The 18,074-nt window shown below is 51.0% G+C and overlaps 2 protein-coding genes across 9 annotated transcripts in view; both read right to left on the reverse strand.

Moving 5' to 3' along the window:
* Positions 1–6,117, reverse strand: part of ARHGEF40 (Rho guanine nucleotide exchange factor 40) — a 37,754-nt gene extending 31,637 nt beyond the window's left edge. For 2 of the 4 annotated variants that reach the window (XM_077313113.1, XM_077313116.1), the window contains exon 1: positions 514–638. In XM_077313113.1, coding sequence (XP_077169228.1) covers positions 514–522 — 9 coding nt within the window. In that variant the 5' untranslated portion in view covers positions 523–638. Of the gene's footprint in view, positions 1–513; positions 642–5,855 lie in introns of those variants that run through there. The other 2 variants (XM_077313115.1, XM_077313117.1) reach the window with 2 other exon arrangements.
* A 2,736-nt stretch (positions 6,118–8,853) lies between these two features.
* On the reverse strand, positions 8,854–17,567 carry LOC143825914 (sulfotransferase 2B1-like). Of its 5 annotated transcripts, XM_077314342.1 has the most exons (8): positions 17,358–17,567; positions 15,676–15,814; positions 13,110–13,318; positions 12,604–12,730; positions 11,253–11,347; positions 10,832–11,012; positions 9,878–9,996; positions 8,854–8,981 (listed from the first exon to the last, which is right to left on the reverse strand). In XM_077314342.1, exons 2-8 carry the CDS (start codon positions 15,809–15,811, stop codon positions 8,970–8,972), a joined length of 879 nt encoding a protein of 292 aa, XP_077170457.1. In that variant the 5' UTR covers positions 15,812–15,814; positions 17,358–17,567; the 3' UTR covers positions 8,854–8,969. The 5 variants fall into 5 exon arrangements, with proteins under 5 accessions (XP_077170457.1, XP_077170458.1, XP_077170456.1 ...); XM_077314343.1 differs by lacking the exon at positions 8,854–8,981 and having other exon boundaries at positions 9,539–9,996; positions 13,110–13,312; XM_077314341.1 differs by lacking the exon at positions 8,854–8,981 and having other exon boundaries at positions 9,539–9,996.
* Between the last annotated feature and the right edge of the window lie 507 nt (positions 17,568–18,074).

Here is an 18,074-nt window from a genome sequence, read left to right on the forward strand (position 1 = left end):
GGAGATCCACAAACTGAAGACACCAAGGGGAGGGGGGGGAAACCTTTTGCATGCAAAACACATGATCTTGCAGGAGGCAATGCGACCTTCCACGGCCTTCTGCCCACCACAAAACTTCAGCTGACTCTCACCTGGCTGCTTTGCTCTCAAGTTCTTTCACCAGCGTGGCAGTGTGGTTCAAGAACGGCGGACCCTACTCTGGAGAACTGGGTTTGAGTCCCCGCTCCCCCCCACGCAGCCAGCCGGAGGACCTTGAGCCCGTCACAGTTCTCTTAGAGCTGTCCTCACAGAGCAGCTCTCTTAGAGCTCTCTCAGCCACACCCACACGCGCCTCTAACCATTGTGGGGAGAGGGAGGGAAAGGTGTTTGTAAGCTGCTTTGGGTCTCCTTCGGGGAGTGCAAAGCGGGGTAAATAAATAAATAAAATAAATAAATAACAAATCTTCTCTTTGCCTTTTAGAAATAATACGGAGGATGGTCTGCAGGTTCCTCCCCTCCTGCCTTTCCCCTCACCGACACCATCGGGGCTGCCACTTTCTGGCAGGGGGGCAGGAAAACAGCAGAGCTGGGCCAGAGAATTTTCTGTCTCCAGCAGGAAGAGGCAACCCCCCTCCCCTTCTTCCCACGCAGCCACTGGCAGGAAAAAGCGGGGAGGCCCCTTCTTGGCTCAGCATCTTGGAGAGCGTGCGAGGCAGACGGTTCCAGTGAGAACAGCGGCTGCAGAAACACAGACGGCTGGCCTCCTCGGGGAATAGAGCCCGTGGCATCTTTCCTTTTTCATTCAAGAGCCAGCCTGGCGTTCTGGTTAAAGAGCAGCGGACTGATCTGGAGAACTGGGTACGATTCCCCACTCCTCTTCCACACGCGGCCAGCTGGGCGGCCTTGGGCCGGTTACAGTTCTCTGAGAGCTGTTCTCGCAGAACAGTTCTCTCAGAGCTCTCTCAGCGCCACCGACCTCACAACTGGTGTCTGCTGTGGGGAGAAAGGAAAGGTGGTTGTAAGCCGCTTTGGGACTCCTTTGGGTAATGAAAAGAGGGATGTAAAAGAACAGCTCTTCTTCTGTTCCCTCTCAGAGGGATCACCCACCACCTCAACTGCTTTGTTTTGATGCCTCGATAGATAACCCCAAGAACGGAAAGCAAAACAGGGTTCCCAAAAAATCCAGTGTCTCTGTACAAGCAAAACGCCCTTTCGGCATCCTAAAATGGACACGCAGTGAGCTTTTGAGCTACACAGAAATCCGTTCTGCCTGAAGGCGCGACTCGTCAAGAGAAAAAGCCAACAGGAACTAAGCCGGAGCATCATTCCTGCCTCGTGTGTTCAGTGCCTCTTGTTTCAGATGCATTAATCTGGAATAAGGGACCCATGCCCAGATTAGGCAACCTCCAGATGGGGCCTGGAGATCTCCCGGCATTACTGCTGAGCACCAGCTGACAGAGATCAGTCCCCCTGGAGAAAATGGCTGCCTTGTAGGGGGGACTCTGTGCCTCTGCGCCCAGCTGAGGTCACACAAACACGTCAAGCTGCCTTTACCGAATCCGACCCTCGGTCCACCAAAGCCAGTAGCACCTTCTCAGATTGGCCCCGGTTCTCCAGGTCCCTCCTGCCTTCTCCAGGGTCCACAACACCCCAAAAAATCTCCAGTTGTTTCCCGACTGACAACTGGCAACCCAACTAGTCCTCATAATCCCTGTCTTATACAGAGCGCACACATATTTTGAACATGGATTTAAGACCGAGTTTTTGAACTTGAAATCCCTACTGTGCACAGGGCGATTGTGGGTACTCGGTGGGAAGGGAGAGATGCACCACAAATAATAATAATAATAATAATAATAATAATAATAATAATAATAACAATAAGAAGAAGAAGAAGAAGAAGAAGAAGAAGAAGAAGAAGAAGAAGCACTATTAACAAGGATTTAGTTGTTCACTAAGATTAGTCATCCTTAAAACACCCCTATAAGGTAGGCCAAAAGTGGCAGTCAAAATACTCAAAAGCTGAAGATGCCATCTGGTGAGGAGGAGTGGACAAAGGCATCCTGTTTCACAGCTTACAGTGCCCTCCGGACCAGAGTTACTCCTTTCTGAGTCAGTGGTCTTAAAACAATGTTAGCCATTAGCGCTGAATCATTTCTTACGATTTCATTTTAAAGGTGTCCGTCCTTCATATAACCTGACCGAGACTCACCCTTGTTTTGGTTCTCAACACACCCCGCGGTCCCTAGGCACCAGAGGGAAAACCATCATACATCAAGCACCACAGAGAAAGATCCACGGCCACCTACCCAACGCCCCCTCAGAGACAGCAGAAAGGTTCAGCGGAGACAAGCCTGTTGGGACTTTTTCGGGATCGTTCCACACGTGAAGATTTCCATCTCACAGGATGAATTGCCTCCATTCCTCAAGCGAGGAGACGCTAGCAATGCGGTCCAAATGCAGAGCGAGCTTGGTTTATGGCCACTGTAAGCTTGCCAACCTCCAGGTGGAGCCTGGCGTAGTCCTTCAGGACCACTGATCTGCAGACTAGAGATCTGGAGGAAAGTGGGAACTCTGTGGGTTTCCCTCCCCTGCCTAACATTTGCCTTTCCCAGGCACCACCCCAAAACCCTCTGTGGATTTCCCAAGACAGAGTAGCAACCCTAGGATTAACTCTGTAGGACTGCCCTCTTAGTTACACACAGGCACGCTCCTCCGTACAAGGGAAGCCATACGTAGGAATTGACTAGGTTGGTTGGACAAGGGTTCTTCATTCAGTTGTGTGTCTCCCAAAGGGGCCAGCTGTTCTCCATTATTATCATTCATAAATATACCGGGCAAACGTAACTCTCTTTAGTACATAATGCAGCAGAGATTGTCCTGACGGGGAGCTTTTGGGAGCTTCGCAAAACAGTTTCATTTATGACTAAGGGGAAAGTTATCTGCTAATCCTTGAGGTTTTGAAAATAAAGCTAGTTCATCCAACCTGAATGAGCTGTTTCCTTCTTCTATTGTTTGCCGTAAAGGTGGGGGGTGTCTCTTTAAATCCTCCCTCCCTGTCTGGATTATACTTTTGGACAATCATCAATTGTTGTTCTTCTTTATTGTGTAAGCCAGGGGTAGTCAAACTGCGGCCCTCCAGATGTCCATGGACTACAATTCCCATGAGACCCTGCCAGGCAGATACATGACCTGTTGATTAATAATCTGTAAAGTTTTTGGTGGCCTCAGCTAGTTACGAGTCCTTTATTAGAAAGTGGCACATGCAGGGGATTTCACAGTAAGTGATACATAAGGCAGGAGCACTGCACACAGTTGTCTTAATGCACTGGCGCACATCTGCACATGGCTGAATTTTGGATTGCTGGTAGGGTCGCCAAGCCCAGGTGTGGAAACACCTGGAGATTTGAAGGCGGGGTTAAGGGAGGAAAGGGATCGCAGTAAGGTATCATGCCATACAGTCCACCTTACGAAGCAGCCATTTTCTCCAGGAGAGAAGGAATGCATGCTTAAAATAAATAAATAATAAACGGTTTATGCAGCCTGCAGATCCGTTTTCATTCCGGGAGGTCTTCGGCCTCCGCCTGGAGGTTGGCAGCCGCAATTGCTGGCAACTGTTCACATCTGTCGTTCCTTTTCTGAAAGGCATCTCTCTGAAGCCCTTTCTGCCTTACGAAAAGTCAATTCCCCATTCCTTTCACATCCTGGTTGTTCGAACACCTCCCCCGCCCCCAATACACCTCAAAAGATTTTTCTTTTTTAAAAAGCCATCTTTGGGTCTGTATTGACCCACGTGTGGGTCTGGAGCTGTAGGATGCAGACCTTTTCCTAGCAGTTTTTTCTGTCCTCCCTGAAGGATATCGTAGCAATGGTTCCTGTGGTTTCGGCCCTGTTTTTGGAGGAAGCTGCAGTACAGCCGGTCCCTCTGACACTGGGCACCTTGTGTGTCGGTGCTTAATTTCAGAACCAAAAGGCTTAACCCTGCTTGGACGTCACACTCTCTCTGGGAGTCCCTGCTTTGTCCCCAATCCCGGAACGGTGAGGGCCGGAATTGGATGCCATGGCTGGACTGAGATGGAAAGGGTGTGCTTGGGGAGTGGCCGGTATGTAGCTTTCACCTTCCTTTTCCATGCAAGCAATCCCATGCAAACTCTTCCCACGTATTTGACGGCACAACGAAGTGTAGTGTTGTGTACCAGGAGTGCCCAGATATCCTTAACAGCTATTCTGGGTTATCAAGGTGTTGCTTTCTAAAGCAGAGTGAGTCAGAAGGTTGAATCCATGAATTAAAAAAGCAAGCGTTTAAAAACAACAACAACAACAAAAAAGTTTATTTTAATGACCTTTCACCAAAAAAAAAAAAAATCACATTGGGATAGCTTTAAAATAGAGTCCCCGAAACCTTTCCAAGGAATGCGATTTCGTCTGTCAGGCCAACAGGCTTTCTTAGGCAGTCTCTCTGTGCCTCACTTGCTCCCAATGTCGATGTTCCTTGCCTCCTTAATCCTAAAAGGGTGCTGCTGTTCCTGATGCTCAGCCCACTAGAACCGGACACAACATCCCATGCGTGCATGCCACGAAAAAAACCAAACAAACGCCTCTTCACAGGCAAGACACCTTAAGCCAGTTCCAAACAGGCATGGAAAAAAGGATTGTTTAACCTTTTCTTTATCTGTCTCCCTTGTAGATTTCCCCCTTGGGAGTCTCCTGCTTCAAGATGCCAAAGGTGTGTTTGCCGTAGCCGATGTTCTGTTCAGCCAGAGGGGCTGCAGCAGACGACTGGCAAGCAGAGAAAAGGAGAAAGCACACACACGCCTTTCTCCTCTGCTGCCACATCACTCTGAAGCATCCCCTTTACTTTGGAAGTCACAGCCACTGGGCTGGAACACACAGGGCTCTATAGGGTATGGTTTAGCTCCCCACCACGGGGGAACCCCAAAGATTCGCCTTGCAAATCAGCCTCCCTGGGATTTGGGGGGGCCCACCCCCTAAGGCCCTGCGCTCCCCGCTGCCTGACCCCAACCCCTTGAGGACAAAAAAAAGAAAAAGTTCTCTTGTCACTTTGTGTTTGGGGAATGCCATCTGCAGGCTGCGTTCGGCTAGGGCTGCCGGTGCAGGCAGGACGGGGCTTTCCCTCCAAGAGAGCCAGCCCAGGCAAAACGGGCGGGCGAGACAATTCCTGGCTTCGCAGGGCATCTTCTCCCCACAGATGCTGCCTGTGCTTCCCACGCCTGCCTTTTTTTGTTTCTTCTTTCGGTCTAGAAAGACTCGCTCAGGTAGCTCTCAGGAGGGCCACAAATCAGAAGGTAACCCCAGCAACGTGGGGTCTGGCCAGTGGCGCTCCGACTGCAGGCGCAGGGAAAGGGGGAAGGAGGGAGCATGGAAAACCATAACAGTGTCACTTGTGAACACAGCCAGAGGCGTGCACACACACACACACACAAAGGCTGGTGGGAATCGCGCCTTCACCCATGAAGCATACCTGGACGGGGAAAGGGATGATCTTTTCACTGCGCACCCCCACCCCCACCCCGTCCACGGCTCAGAAGCAATCCATGTGCAACGAGATGGATCACCAGGGACGCCAGTAAACCGTGGTTAAGCCTGGGCTACCCGCCGCCATCCGAGCAGCGCCCACCACGACCCTCCCTGGCCACCCCTGCGCACACCCACCCGCACCACCCACCCACCCACCCACGGGCTGCAATGCCCTCTCCGAGCTCCAGCCCCTCTCTCCTGCTCGTCCTTCAAGGATTTGGGGCGGGGGGGGACTCCCGCTGCCACCTTCTCGGACCCCCGAGAACCCCCCCCCCCGCCCCAAGAGGGGGTCGCCGTCGCCTTCCTCGCCTCCCCCCAGCCCCACCCCGACGGCTCACCATGGCGCGGGCGGACGGGCGCACGGACGGGACGGGCTCGCCTGCTGCTGCTGCCGCCGCCGCTCTCCGGCTGCGGCTTCTGTCGCCGCCTGCAGCCTCCGCGCCCCACCTCCCCCGCCCTGGCCGGCTAGCCCGGCCGGGAGCCACCCCCTGGCCGAAATCCCGGCCCCCGACGCGGCGGACGCTTGCAGCTGCAGTCCCCGCCGGAGCCCGGCCAAGGGCACGTGGAGACGCGACTGCGGCAGCGGCAGCAGCGCCGAGCCAGGGGAGGGAAGGAGGAGGAAGGGAGGGACAAAGCGGAGGGGGGGGGGGACCGGCCGCGGAGCCTTTGCTGCTGCTGCTGCTGCTGCTGCTGCCGCCGCCGCTCTCCGCCCACTGGTGCCCTTGAGAGGCCAGCCACGGGTCCCAGCGGCAGGGCTCAGCCGCTGCAATGGGGAGGAGAGCAGTGCCTCTGAGTTTGTGCAGAGTGCGCGTTGCTTCCCCCCCCTCCCGTCCAGGCGTCGGGCCGCCCCTCCCTCGTGCGGTGAGGATCACCAGGCAGAAGGGTCAGGGTTGGGGGTGCCAGCTCCAGGTTGGGGAGCTCCGGGAGATCTTGGGGAGGACAGGGTGGGGTCCGCTGCTGTGGAGTCTGGAGGTGATCGTAATCCTGAGGGCCCCACTGCATGGCTGTGGGTCCGAATGGGCCCTCTTGGCCTCCAGGCAGTCCTGCTGGTTACTTTCCCAGAGAAGTGGGAAGCTTCAAATCACCCATCCGGCTGGGTTTAATTTAAACCCATCCCAGGCACTCTGGAATATTGGTTAGGCGTCAGTTTCCACTTTGGAATTCTTACATGGTGTCACAGAAACGAACCTGCAACCCAGGGCAATTGGGACCCACAGCTGAGCCGTTTCAGCCGGCCTGCGGTGCGGGCCTGATTTCCAGGCAGAACTGAGTCCCTCTGCTCCTGGGACCGAGAAACAAACCTCTGTTTTCAGGCTCCAGGAAAGCGGAATGTGATTCTGGCTCTTCCCATACAGAAGTTGTTTTTCCCCACTTGGCCTCCTAAACTGGAGGAGACTCTTGTTTTCCTCCCGGCACAACATCTGCCTCTTGGGGTTATCTGCCACCCAGGTTTCCCCTTACTATGCAGCAAGATTTGGAAAGATCGTCAGTCCTGTTCACACGTGACCGTGAACACACATGCATCCTCTGGCTGGATGTGAGCACATCTGTTTGTGAGAAAGAGCTGACACGCGTTCAGTTTTCAAGTGAAATCAAGGACTGGTAGCTTGTAAAATGTGGACTTCATATCACGTCCATGTGTTGAATGGATCATGGGAATTCCTAAGTAATTCTATGGCCCCAGAACAGGGGTAGTCAAACTGTGGCCCTCCAGATGTCCATGGACTACAATTCCCAGGAGCCCCTGCCAGCAAATGCTGGCAGGGGCTCCTGGGAATTGTAGTCCATGGACATCTGGAGGGCCGCAGTTTGACTACCCCTGCCCCAGAGGGTCAAACCAGAAGCAATGGGTTGAAATTAACCGCCCAGAGGCCGTATGGAAGGGCGGTATTAAAATATTAAATAAATAATTCAAAATAATTTTTGGCTAAACAGCTGGAAGAGGTTCCTGACAGAGCAGTTCCTCAGTGGAACAAGGCTTCCTCGGGATGGGTTGAGTTCTCCTCTGGAGGTTTTTAAGCAGAGGCTGGATAGCCATCTGACAGAAATGCCGATTCTGTGAACTTAGGCAGATTGTGAGTGCGTGGGCAGAAGGGACTGTGTCGATGCTTGGCTCTTGTGGCCCTTTCTTGCATGCCCAGGGAAATGCCAATCGCCAATTTGGCATCAGGAGGCCAATGTCTTCCAGACCAGACTGGCCAGGGAGTCTGTTTTTTGTTTTTTGTTTTGTTTTTTTTGCAAGGAGGGGTGATCATCTGGGCATGGAATTGGGGGTGCTGTGGGCAGGCAAGGAGTTTTGAATTTCCTGCATTATGCAGGGGGTTGGACTAGATGACCCAGGAGGTCCCTTCCAACTCTTTCTAAGTGCACTTTTAAAAGAAAATCAAATATACACAGGTTGTGCATGCATTCACTGTAGCTTTTGAACAGATCTGTGGTCAAACTGGTATTTAAAATTTATGTTCTGGTGACCCCCTGCAATGGGCTTCCAAGGCAAGTGAGAAGCAGAGGTGGTTGGCCATGACCTTCCCCTGCAGAGCCTTCCTTAGCCACCTCCCTCCCACCCCAACCCTGCTTAGCTTCTGAGATTTGTCGTGAAGAGCCTGTGCAATGCCGCCTTCCCTCCAGGAGCTTGCTGGAGATGGAAATAAAGACAATAAACAACTTGCCTAAGTGAGAATCTGAAGCGGCGGGCACCGGTTCCTGAAAGCATATCCTGGAACGAAAATTTGGTTTGGCTGCGGCAGACATGGAAAGCAACCGCAAGCAGATCTCCTCAGACTCCTCCTCAGGTCTGTTCTTTCTCCCAGGAATGTGTCCATTCTCCGGATCGCCCTGGAACACAGCTAACCGCTGGAATAAGATTCAAACATTGGGCATTCTTCTTCTTTTTCACAAGACTCTGATGGTCCTCATTGTGAGCAAGGCATACTTTTGCCTCATGACTGTGTAATCCAGCCGGGATGTATGCAAACCAGTCAAGGGGGGCAATTTACAGGTGAGCCGGCCCCGTTCGGGGTAGAAATCAAAAGCCGGGCCACACACAGACGCATCCAAACAGACCAGCACTGTGTCAAGGAGCGGAGGAGCCGCGTTCCGCTAGGGTATTTTTGGGATTTTTTGCAGTCCTGGTTTGATTTCCAGGAAAATCTTTCAAAAAAAAGAAGAAAAAAGGCCAAAATGTTTTCCAACCAAGCTAAGCCTGGAAGGAAAGGCAGGCAGGCAGGCAAGATGGAGGTTTCCCTACCACAAAAGCTTTCTGGTGGGAGAAGGTCCCCTGTTGCCACTTGAGCAGGCTCCAGATAGTCAGTCCAAAGTACAAATAAGATTGATTCCCCCCTTCCACAAAAAATAACCCTCACAGGTGAGAGATCCAGCCTGTCAGCCCAGGTGAAAATGTGAAAATCAGCTTCCTTCCACCTACTAGTCCATCTGGCCCAGCATCCTCTGCTTCATATATTGTCCTGTCAAACATACATGGCTAAGCGGGATCCCTGGTATGAGTGTGCCAGTCATGTTTAAGGATACAGACCCTCCTCACCTGTCCATTTGCCTCAGCACAGTGCTAAGAGTCTGGTGAACAGGCCAAGTCCTTTCTCCACAGAGTCAGGTTCTTTCCCCACAGTTCCCCTTTCCTTCCTTCAAGGCTCACCCCCTGTGGCAATAGCACACAGGTCCCCCCCCCCCTTTTCTGGACTCTGTGTGACTTTCCCCTCTCTCACCTGGTGCCAACATTCCTCTCCTCTTTGCTAATCCCACCCCTTAAATACCTTTTAGAAGGTATGAAAGACTCCCCCCTCCCTTGAAATACCTTTCCCTGTACCAGCAATCAAGTGTTCTGGCTCGCCCCCCCCCCCCTCCATCTATGCACTGTGACAAATGCACATAAGTGAGGGTGAGGGTGGGGACAGAGCTCTTGACTCTGTCCCAGCTCCTCATAAATAGGTAAAATATTTGGGGGGAGGTAAAATATTTTTCATTAAATTATCTCCATTCCACAAAACACCATATATGAAGCTGATTTTTCAAAAACTCTAAATAACTATTTTATGTACAGATCTTTCAAGTAACTAACTCCAGCTTACAAATGACACAATTCAACATTAGCAACTTCGAAAATTATGCATTACAAGATTCAAAGTGGTCATCTGCCTTAACATTTAAACCATAAATGAACTTGCCTTATTAAAAAAAAAAAAACCCTTGAACTATGCGAGGGAGATTGCTTCTGAACACTTGTAGAGTGCTTTCTCATGTTCTTTGAGTGACCACAATAAGCCCCTGCAGATTTAGGATTCTCAGGAACGACTTAACCTCAAGGCAGGCTTGAGCCCCAGAACGGAAATTAAGAGTGCTTCACCTGTCTGGTTTGTTCCCATGGAAAGATTCCTTTCCGTCCCTGTATCTTCTCCTGGTAAACTCTGTCAAAGTACTCAGACTGTGCCACAGTGAAATGATTCTTCCAGTCCCCACAGATGCCTAGAAAATGAGGAAGAAGCAGAAATTCAGCTCACCAAAGCCAAAGCGATCAAGACCCTCCGGGTCTCTTGGGGGCCTCCAAGTGTATGTCAGAATTCCCCACCTTGCTTTCTGGTAGCTTCTCAGGAGCAGCAGTGTGCCAGTCAAGGAAATGAGCTTTTCAAAACCCAAGCTTCCAGAACCATCATGCTCCAAAGCAGGAGCACACCAAGAACACATAAAACTCAAAACGGGAGAGCTTGGAAGCTCCCCTCCCTCTTTGCAAGGCAGGCAGGTTCATCTGAATTTACCTCACTGTGTTGTTTGTCTGCCTCATCAAACCATATGCATCTTGGACCTCTACTGCATTGCCCTCTGCCCATCTTGGGGCACTTCAGCCCTCCCTTGTTACACCAATGGAAGCACTAATACCAGTTGACCGGCCTGCAATCGTCAGGCAGGTGGAGCTGCCTCAGAGCAAGTCTTTAAGCTCAGGTCTATCTTGCTGCCTTCAAGCTCAGGTCTATCTTCTCAGACTAGCAGTAGATCTCCAGGATCTGAAGCAGAGGCAAGCCTTCCTCCAGAACCCCTTAATTAGAAATGCTTTATCTACAGAAAGCAGATGTCCTATCACCGACCTACAGCTCCTCTTTGGTCTGCCAGCTTTAACACTCACGTTTTCTGATGAAGCTCCCCTGCTTTCCTTAAGGCAGAAGCCATTTCCTTCATCGTGCCTCTGTTATTGGCCTATGGGCTGTTCAGCCTTTCGATTCAGATCTTGTTCCCCCTTCAAGGGCCCTTCAGGTCTTGACTGCAGAAAAATCACCCAGAGAGCCCCAGCACCATGGACTCTCACCCTTCCTCAGGAAGGTCCCTTTCTCCTGGTCCATGAGCTCCTTGGGCAGCATCGTAGAGTTGCACATCCTGTTCCTTCGCATGGCTTCGAAGGAGGCGTTCTCCACCACCGAGGTGACAGCTGCATCGTCCAACTCCTTCCCGAGGAAGCGGCAGAGGCGCTCCACGCTGCCCCGCAGGTTCTGAGGAGACACAACGCCAGAGGGGAACGCCGTTCAGACTGCAGAATGCCCCCAGAACCTCCCTGCTTGCCCCCAGAACAGGCAGAATGAATGCAGAACAACAGTTAGACAGTTAGACAAGACTCTTTCTCTCCTCTTCCTATACAGCCTTTGCTTCTCTTCATAATAAAGCGATTTCATTCTTTTAAGCACTTTTTTGCATAGCTAACAAGAGAAAGGAGCCTTGGGCTCTGGGGTCACCTGCTTCAGTTCCTCATAGCTGATGAAGAAGATGTCGTATCTGCCCTCCAGCTCCATCCAGCCTTTGAGGTGGTCAAACCAGGATCCATGAGGCACTGCAAAACGGGACGCATACCAGGCTGTAATTCACCACTTCACGTTGCCTTAGCGAAATCCAGTTTCCGACCCTGAAGGGCTGGCTTTCAAGGATACGGCATATTTTGCCAGGTGCAGCTGCGCTTGTCCTGAAATGCTAGCCGAGGAAAAGCCACACAGCACAGAGACAGGCCTCCTTGAGGAGTTTGAACCTGGCAGCACTTTTGGCGTATAATTGGGGGTACGGGGCAAAATAATTGTCCTGGGTGCTGGACGCCCACATTCACTCAGCTGCCTGAAACACCACTGCTTCAGATGGAGACAATTCACCTCAGCCTAGTCAGGAGAAATGGAACTTGACACAACGAGGAGGGACACGCTGTTTTCATTGGAGCTCTGGTTGCTTTTTCTTCCCTTTTAATTTTAGAATTACCTGAGGCGGGCTAGGTGCAGGTTCTGAATTTGAGCACTGCATTGTGTGTGTGTGTATGTGTGTGTGTGTGTGTGTGTAGCTGGGAGGGGGGCTTTAGTGGTTTCTCCTTTTGCCATTTCCCCCCTCTCAAAAGGCGAACTAACTAATTGAAACGGCTGCAAACTCCGCCGTGGAGAGAGAAAAACAGGTGTTTCGATGACTGCTGTTTTGCTAGCCAAATTAGGAGCCTCCTGACAATGTACAAAACAAAGGCCATTGCAGATGTCTAAAGACAGATCTTCTCAGTTTAGCCTTTGAACAGTTCTTACTGCATTGGTTCAAAGACCCCTTTAGGTCTTCATGGATTCACAAGTAGAGTTGGGGGGGGGGATTTGTCTCTATGGTTTGGTGCAGGCATCTGGTAATCTCAGTGCTGCTGAGGAGAGAGTTCTGTGTTTTTGCTCCCATGTCTGAAAACTCTTGATAGAGCCCTCCTTCTGTGTGTTGGTCTCAGCTACCAAAGGGCAGAACAACACTGATACAAACTCTTGATAGAGCCCTCCTTCTGTGTGTTGGTCTCAGCTACCAAAGGGCAGAGCAACACTGATACAAATAGTAGAAATAATTTTTTTGGGGGGGAAAGCAATTTCAGTCTTTAGAAAGACCTGGTTTTTATACCCTGTCCCTCACTACCCAAAGGAGTCTCAAAGTGGCTCACAATCACCTTCTTTTCTTCTCCCCCCTCCCCCGGAACTGATACCCCATGAGGCAGGTGGGGCTGAGAGAGCTCTGCAAGAATGGTCACTGGCTCAAGGCCACCCAGCTTGGATTTCTGACCGAGATAGAAGTTCTCCTTCGACTCACCATCCCCACTCAGGAAACTCTCCAGGAACTGGTTGAAGGATTTGGGATCCTCATAGGTGGTGCACATCTTGGTGAAGTAGTAGTAGGACACCACAATGTCCCGGGGGTCTCGCGACGTGTAGACCACCTGTGGAAAGGGCACTAGAGTTCAACTATCAAGAAATGTTATCAGAGGAGGAATGCAGGGGTGGATCCGGCCTGCTTTTTCTCCCCTGACTCCCTTCCGTAAGACAGCCCAGATCTCACATGGCTTTTGTCCGTGCGAGTCCCATGATTCTCAGCCGAGCCTTTTTGCGTGGTTGAAGAAGATGCCTCTGTTTTTCATGAACAGAAAAGCCATGTTGGCCGTGGGCTGTATTAAGGAGAAGAATCAGGTGATACTGAATGAAAACGCTTGCAGGATCCTTCCCAATGAGTTAAAGTTCCTTGTGTTTGTGTATAAGCAGCCACCAATACGAGACCTTAGACCCCAGCATGGTCTGACCTCTCTCCCAACCAGCACCCACCTTGGCCTTGGAGGTGAAGAAAGCTTTGGGGAAGATCTGAACGGGGAGGTGGCAGGTGAGCAGGCGTGGAGATGGGCAATGATGGGCCGTTTCCAGGCCTAGCTGTGTGCTAAACCAGGGAGCGCGGAGAGAGTTGAGCAGATTTTGATTCCAGGTTGGGTCTCCTCCTCTGAGAATGAGGCTGAGAATTTCAGTCATCCACACTGTTCCTTGAGGGAAGGAGAGAGGAAACACTCACGCCAAAGTGAAATGTTACAAAATTTCTCTTTATCCGAAGTGGACGGGTTGCTGGGGAGGATGAGGGCAACCACCTGCCCCCTTGATCCCTGTCCGTCTTGGCTCCTTAAGGGGAGGGATGGACAAATAGGTGAGCAGCTCAGGGATATTAACTGCTCTCTCCAGTTGGCGGAGTTTCCTGAGGTGCTGAAGGAGGCGATGGTGTGCCCTCTCCTCAAGAAGCCATCCCTGGACCCACATGACCCTGCAAGCATCTAGCGTTCCTGGGTAAGGTGGTGGAAAGGGCTGCGGCGGACCAGCTCCTAGCGTTCCTGGAAGATACTTCGGCACTCGATCCATACCAGTCTGGCTTCCGCCCTGGTCATGGGGTGGAGACTGTGTTGGTCTCCTTGTTGGATGACCTCCGTCGCCAGCTTGACCGAGGTGGCTCTGCTGTGCTAGTTCTTTTAGATCTGTCGACCGCGTTTGACGTGGTCGATCACGAGCTGCTAGCGAGCCGCCTTGCCGGTACGGGGATAAGGGGTACAGCGTTACGCTGGATACGCTCCTTCCTCCAAAACCGGACACAGAGGGTAGCCGTGGGAGAGGAAGTATCGGGCCCTTACCAGCTCCCTTGTGGGGTCCCACAGGGCTCGGTGCTCTCTCCTACATTATTTAACATCTTTATGCACCCTCTGGCTCAACTGGTACGGAGCTATGGGCTGGGTTGCCACCAGTACGCTGATGACACCCAGCTCTTTCTCCTCATGGATGGCCACCCGGACTCCCCCCCAGATCCATTTGCCAGATGTTTGGAAGCCGTAGCTGGATGGCTCGAGCAGAGTCGCCTGAAACTCAACCCCTCCAAGACGGAGGTTCTGTGGTTGGGCCGTAGGGGGGCAGATCAGGAAGCGCGCTTACCCTTTCTGGCCGGGACGCAACTTAATATCACATCTCAGGCCAGGAATTTAGGGGTGACCATCGATGCCTCACTAACACTCGAGGCACAGGTTAAACAGGTAGCTAGCCGGGCATTTTTCCATCTTCGCCAGGCTCAGCTACTAGCGCCCTATCTGTCCTCCGAACACCTGGCCACAGTGATCCATACGACAGTCACCTCTAGACTAGATTTCTGTAACTCGCTCTACACCGGCCTGCCTCTGGGCTTGATCCGGAAACTGCAACTCGTCCAAAACGCGGCTGCTAGAGTCCTCACAGCTACACCATGGAGGGCTCACATCCAGCCAGTTCTGAGGCAGCTGCATTGGTTACCAGTCGCCTTCTGGATCAGGTTCAAGGTTTTGGTTTTGACCTTCAAGGCCATCCGTGGTCTAGGCCCAGCATATATGAGGGACCGCCTTTTGCCCTATATCCCCCGCAGGGCTTTACGCTCTGCGGGGGCTAACCTACTGGTCGTTCCCGGCCCCAAGGAAGCCCGCCTGGCCTCGACTAGGGCCAGGGCCTTTTCGGTCCTGGCCCCAACCTGGTGGAATGAGCTCCCGGAAGAGCTGAGGGCCCTGCGGGAATTACCAGCATTCCGCAGGGCCTGTAAGACGGAGCTCTTCCGCCAGGCTTATAGCTGAGGCCGGGCGGAAAGAAGATCAGCCCCCCCCTCACAAACTGGCGGTAGAGAGTGTCAACCCCCCTCCCGTAGTTGAGGATGCGGAGAGCAAATGAGTAGGCTACGCTATCGCTGTTACAATTATTGTAAATCATTGGTTTTTATTGTCATTTTATGGTTTTAGGGGACGGGTTTATGCAAGCCGCCTCGAGCCTTCGGGGGGAGGCGGGGTATAAATATAAATATTATAATAATAATAATAATAATAATAATAATAATAATAATAATAATAATAATAATAATAATAATAATAATAATAATAATAATAATAATAATAATAAAAACATTCAAAACCAAACAAGGACTCTAATTTGACTTTTTAACATTCAGAATATTTCCAAATTCAATTATTGAAATATGGCAATTTGATTGAAGATAGCTCCATTCCAAGTTAGGGATCTGAAAATTGTATCCTCTTTCTCAATTTCATGTAGGGAGACCAGGAACCTGGTTAATTTCATCCAGCAGCCACCCCTGGCTTTCTCCAAGGACCAAAAAACCCACACAAAACCAAGCTGACTTTGTGTTACAATGCAGGAGCATCCTAACATAATAACTGAGTTTAAAAAAAAAACAGCATGCACTCTATTGGGGAGAGGGGGGAGACAATTGACCGCACAGAATACTTGACTGAAGGGCACACTTAAAACAAAAGTACAAGCTGCAAGCATTTCCACGCAAATGCAGAATGCCTTTCACGGTAAGAGTTTTCCCACCCCTCAATCATACCGGACTTCGGATAAGTGACGTTGAAAATATCATCATCCCGCACTTCAAATTTGTTCTCAGCAAAGCAAAGACTCTGCACGGAGTTATATCCAGGGGGGAACTTTATCCCCTTGTATTCGATGTACTGGACGGTCATCTCCTGGAAAGCAAAGCAGGTGCCCACCCAGCATGGGAGCAAAGCAATAGAAGAAAAGGGTATCACACTGGAAGGCCCAGTAACCTTGGACTGGCAGCCTAAGGTCTCAGGCACAGTTGACAGAACCCATGTAAATCTTATGTGGACTGTCAACAGAGTGGGTCTAGGAATTTCATGTTGGGAACTTGATTCCCTGATGTGAGCAGGCCCAATTCCAATCAGGATTGTGTGGCAGGTGTGGCGGTGGGGAATTAGGCCTCCCTCTGAGATGATTGCCTAGCTTGAAATACCCCAAAAGAGCTGCTATTTGTTCCAGACTGTATCCAGTCAGGGCACTGTCACAAATAAGAGAGACTGAAGCCTCCTCTCCCCATGCACCATTGTTCTGACCCAGTGAGAGCCTCTTCGTGTCTGAGAATCAAGTTCCCTGAACACTCGGCCCATGTCTGATTGAAAGGCATGGAGCTTTGTAATGCATGAACCAGCCCGTATATACCACTACCTGGTTACATCTCTCTGACCAAAGACGGAACTGAAAGGAGACCAACCACAGAAGCTTCTCTGCGCCAATCAGCTGGGGCAAATAAGCAGATACTCCCTGACTCCAGAAAAGCTTTCGGAATGGGATCGCCCAATCTGTAGGGATGCCAGTGGAATTAAATCTCCAGGCGTCCCCTGGAGAAAATGGCATGGCATTCTACTCCACTGAGGTCCCTCCCCCACCCCAAGTCCCACCCACTCTTGGCTCCATCCTCAAGGTATTTCCCAACCCAGAACCGGCAACCCAATAGTCTGAGCATTGAGAAGACTTGATTCTGCTAAGCAGCTGGTTGCCTTCCTCCTGTTCACCCTGCACAGCAGCTGACTTACTCGGCAGCTCAATGACTATTTATAAGAGCGAAACACGGGATGGGAAACACACTTGTGAGAGGCAGCCCGGAAGGGAAACGTACTGGGTTCTTTCAGGGTGTAACACGACAAAGTATTGCAGGTCATATGGCGGCTGGGGGGTCTCCAGGGATGACAGCTGATCTCCAGGTGACAGAGGGTTCAAAGGCCGCTTTGGAAGGTGAGCTCTATAGCATTGAAGTTTCTTCCCTGTTCAAACCTCACCCTCCTCAGGCTACATCTCCAAAATCTCTAGGTTGCCAGATCCCTAGCCCGATAAATTCTGGGAGATATGAACCGGGGCCTGCATGATCTAGCTGATGGCCTTCTGGCAGGTCTTAATTCTGTAAGGAGTTCATGCGTGGAAGCCATGATTCATAGCACTCATATGCGCTATGGGGCAGAATGGATGAGCCCCAGAATGCGACTTGGAGACCCTGCATGGGAATAAAATGGCAAAACTATGGGTGATCAAGCCCCAGTGCTTACTATGTTGTGTGAATGATAGGGTTGTGAGTGTCCTGCATAGTGCAGGGGGTTGGACTAGATGACCCATGAGGTCCCTTCCAACTCTATGATTCTATGTGATGGAGACCACAGTGGCCTTCATGGGATGGATGACGCTACACATACACACACTCCAAAGCCGTGCACTCACCTGTGCAAAAAAGTCACTCCCTGGGATGTGCAGAGAGCAGCAGAGGAGGTAGCAGTAAGGTCACAGGGACAGGTGGGAAGATGTGCTCACGGGCCTAAGGAGAGCAGACCTGAGTCTTCCGCCTCATTCACTGACTTGAAGCTCAGTATTCCCGTTGCCTCTCCTGAAGACCTGAAATGGACGGTCTCTCCATCTTCACAAGAGGCGTATCAAAAACAGGAGCCTGAAAGCAAATCATTAACAGACGGCCCGACACAAAGTCCATTGAGCCTTCCCTGAGCTTGGCTTAAAAAAAAAGAAAGAAAGGAAAAAAAGAAGCATGTGTGGGTGGAAATAATGTGAATCAGATGTTATGACTCTCATTTAAGGACAAGCTTTGTGGTGTGTGTGTGTGTGTGTGTTGTTTTGCCTTTCCCTCTATGGCTAAAAGCTTGTGTTTTTGTTCCTGCCACCCACTTACCCCCTGCCTGCTATGTTAAAACGTACAAACCACCCTCGCCACATAGATTTTCCTTCACCAAAGCTCCTTGTTTATGGGTTTTTACATTTAAAAAAAACAAACCCTTTTCTTGCTTTTACTGTACATAGCCCTGCTGCTCTGGGTTCCACACACAACGTGGGCTATAATTTGTTGGCAGGACAGCACAGCCCGTGCCCCAGAACCCACATGTTCCCATCTTCCTCTTTGTGCCAAGTTAAGAGGATCTCCTCAGCGGG

This window comes from Paroedura picta, chromosome 16 (assembly GCF_049243985.1).
Source record: "Paroedura picta isolate Pp20150507F chromosome 16, Ppicta_v3.0, whole genome shotgun sequence".
NCBI lineage: Eukaryota > Metazoa > Chordata > Lepidosauria > Squamata > Gekkonidae > Paroedura > Paroedura picta.

What these genes read in the sequence shown, in the direction of transcription:
- LOC143825914 (XM_077314341.1), bottom strand. Translation starts at nt 15,811, where the DNA reads ATGACCGTCCAGTACATCGAATACAAGGGGATAAAGTTCCCCCCTGGA. An exon ending in CGTCACTTATCCGAAGTCCG is followed by an intron (nt 13,319 to 15,675) that starts GTATGATTGAGG and finishes CCTTCCCTCAAG; the next exon opens with GAACAGTGTGGATGACTGAA. An exon ending in GAGTTTCCTGAGTGGGGATG is followed by an intron (nt 11,348 to 12,603) that starts GTGAGTCGAAGG and finishes CCCGTTTTGCAG; the next exon opens with TGCCTCATGGATCCTGGTTT.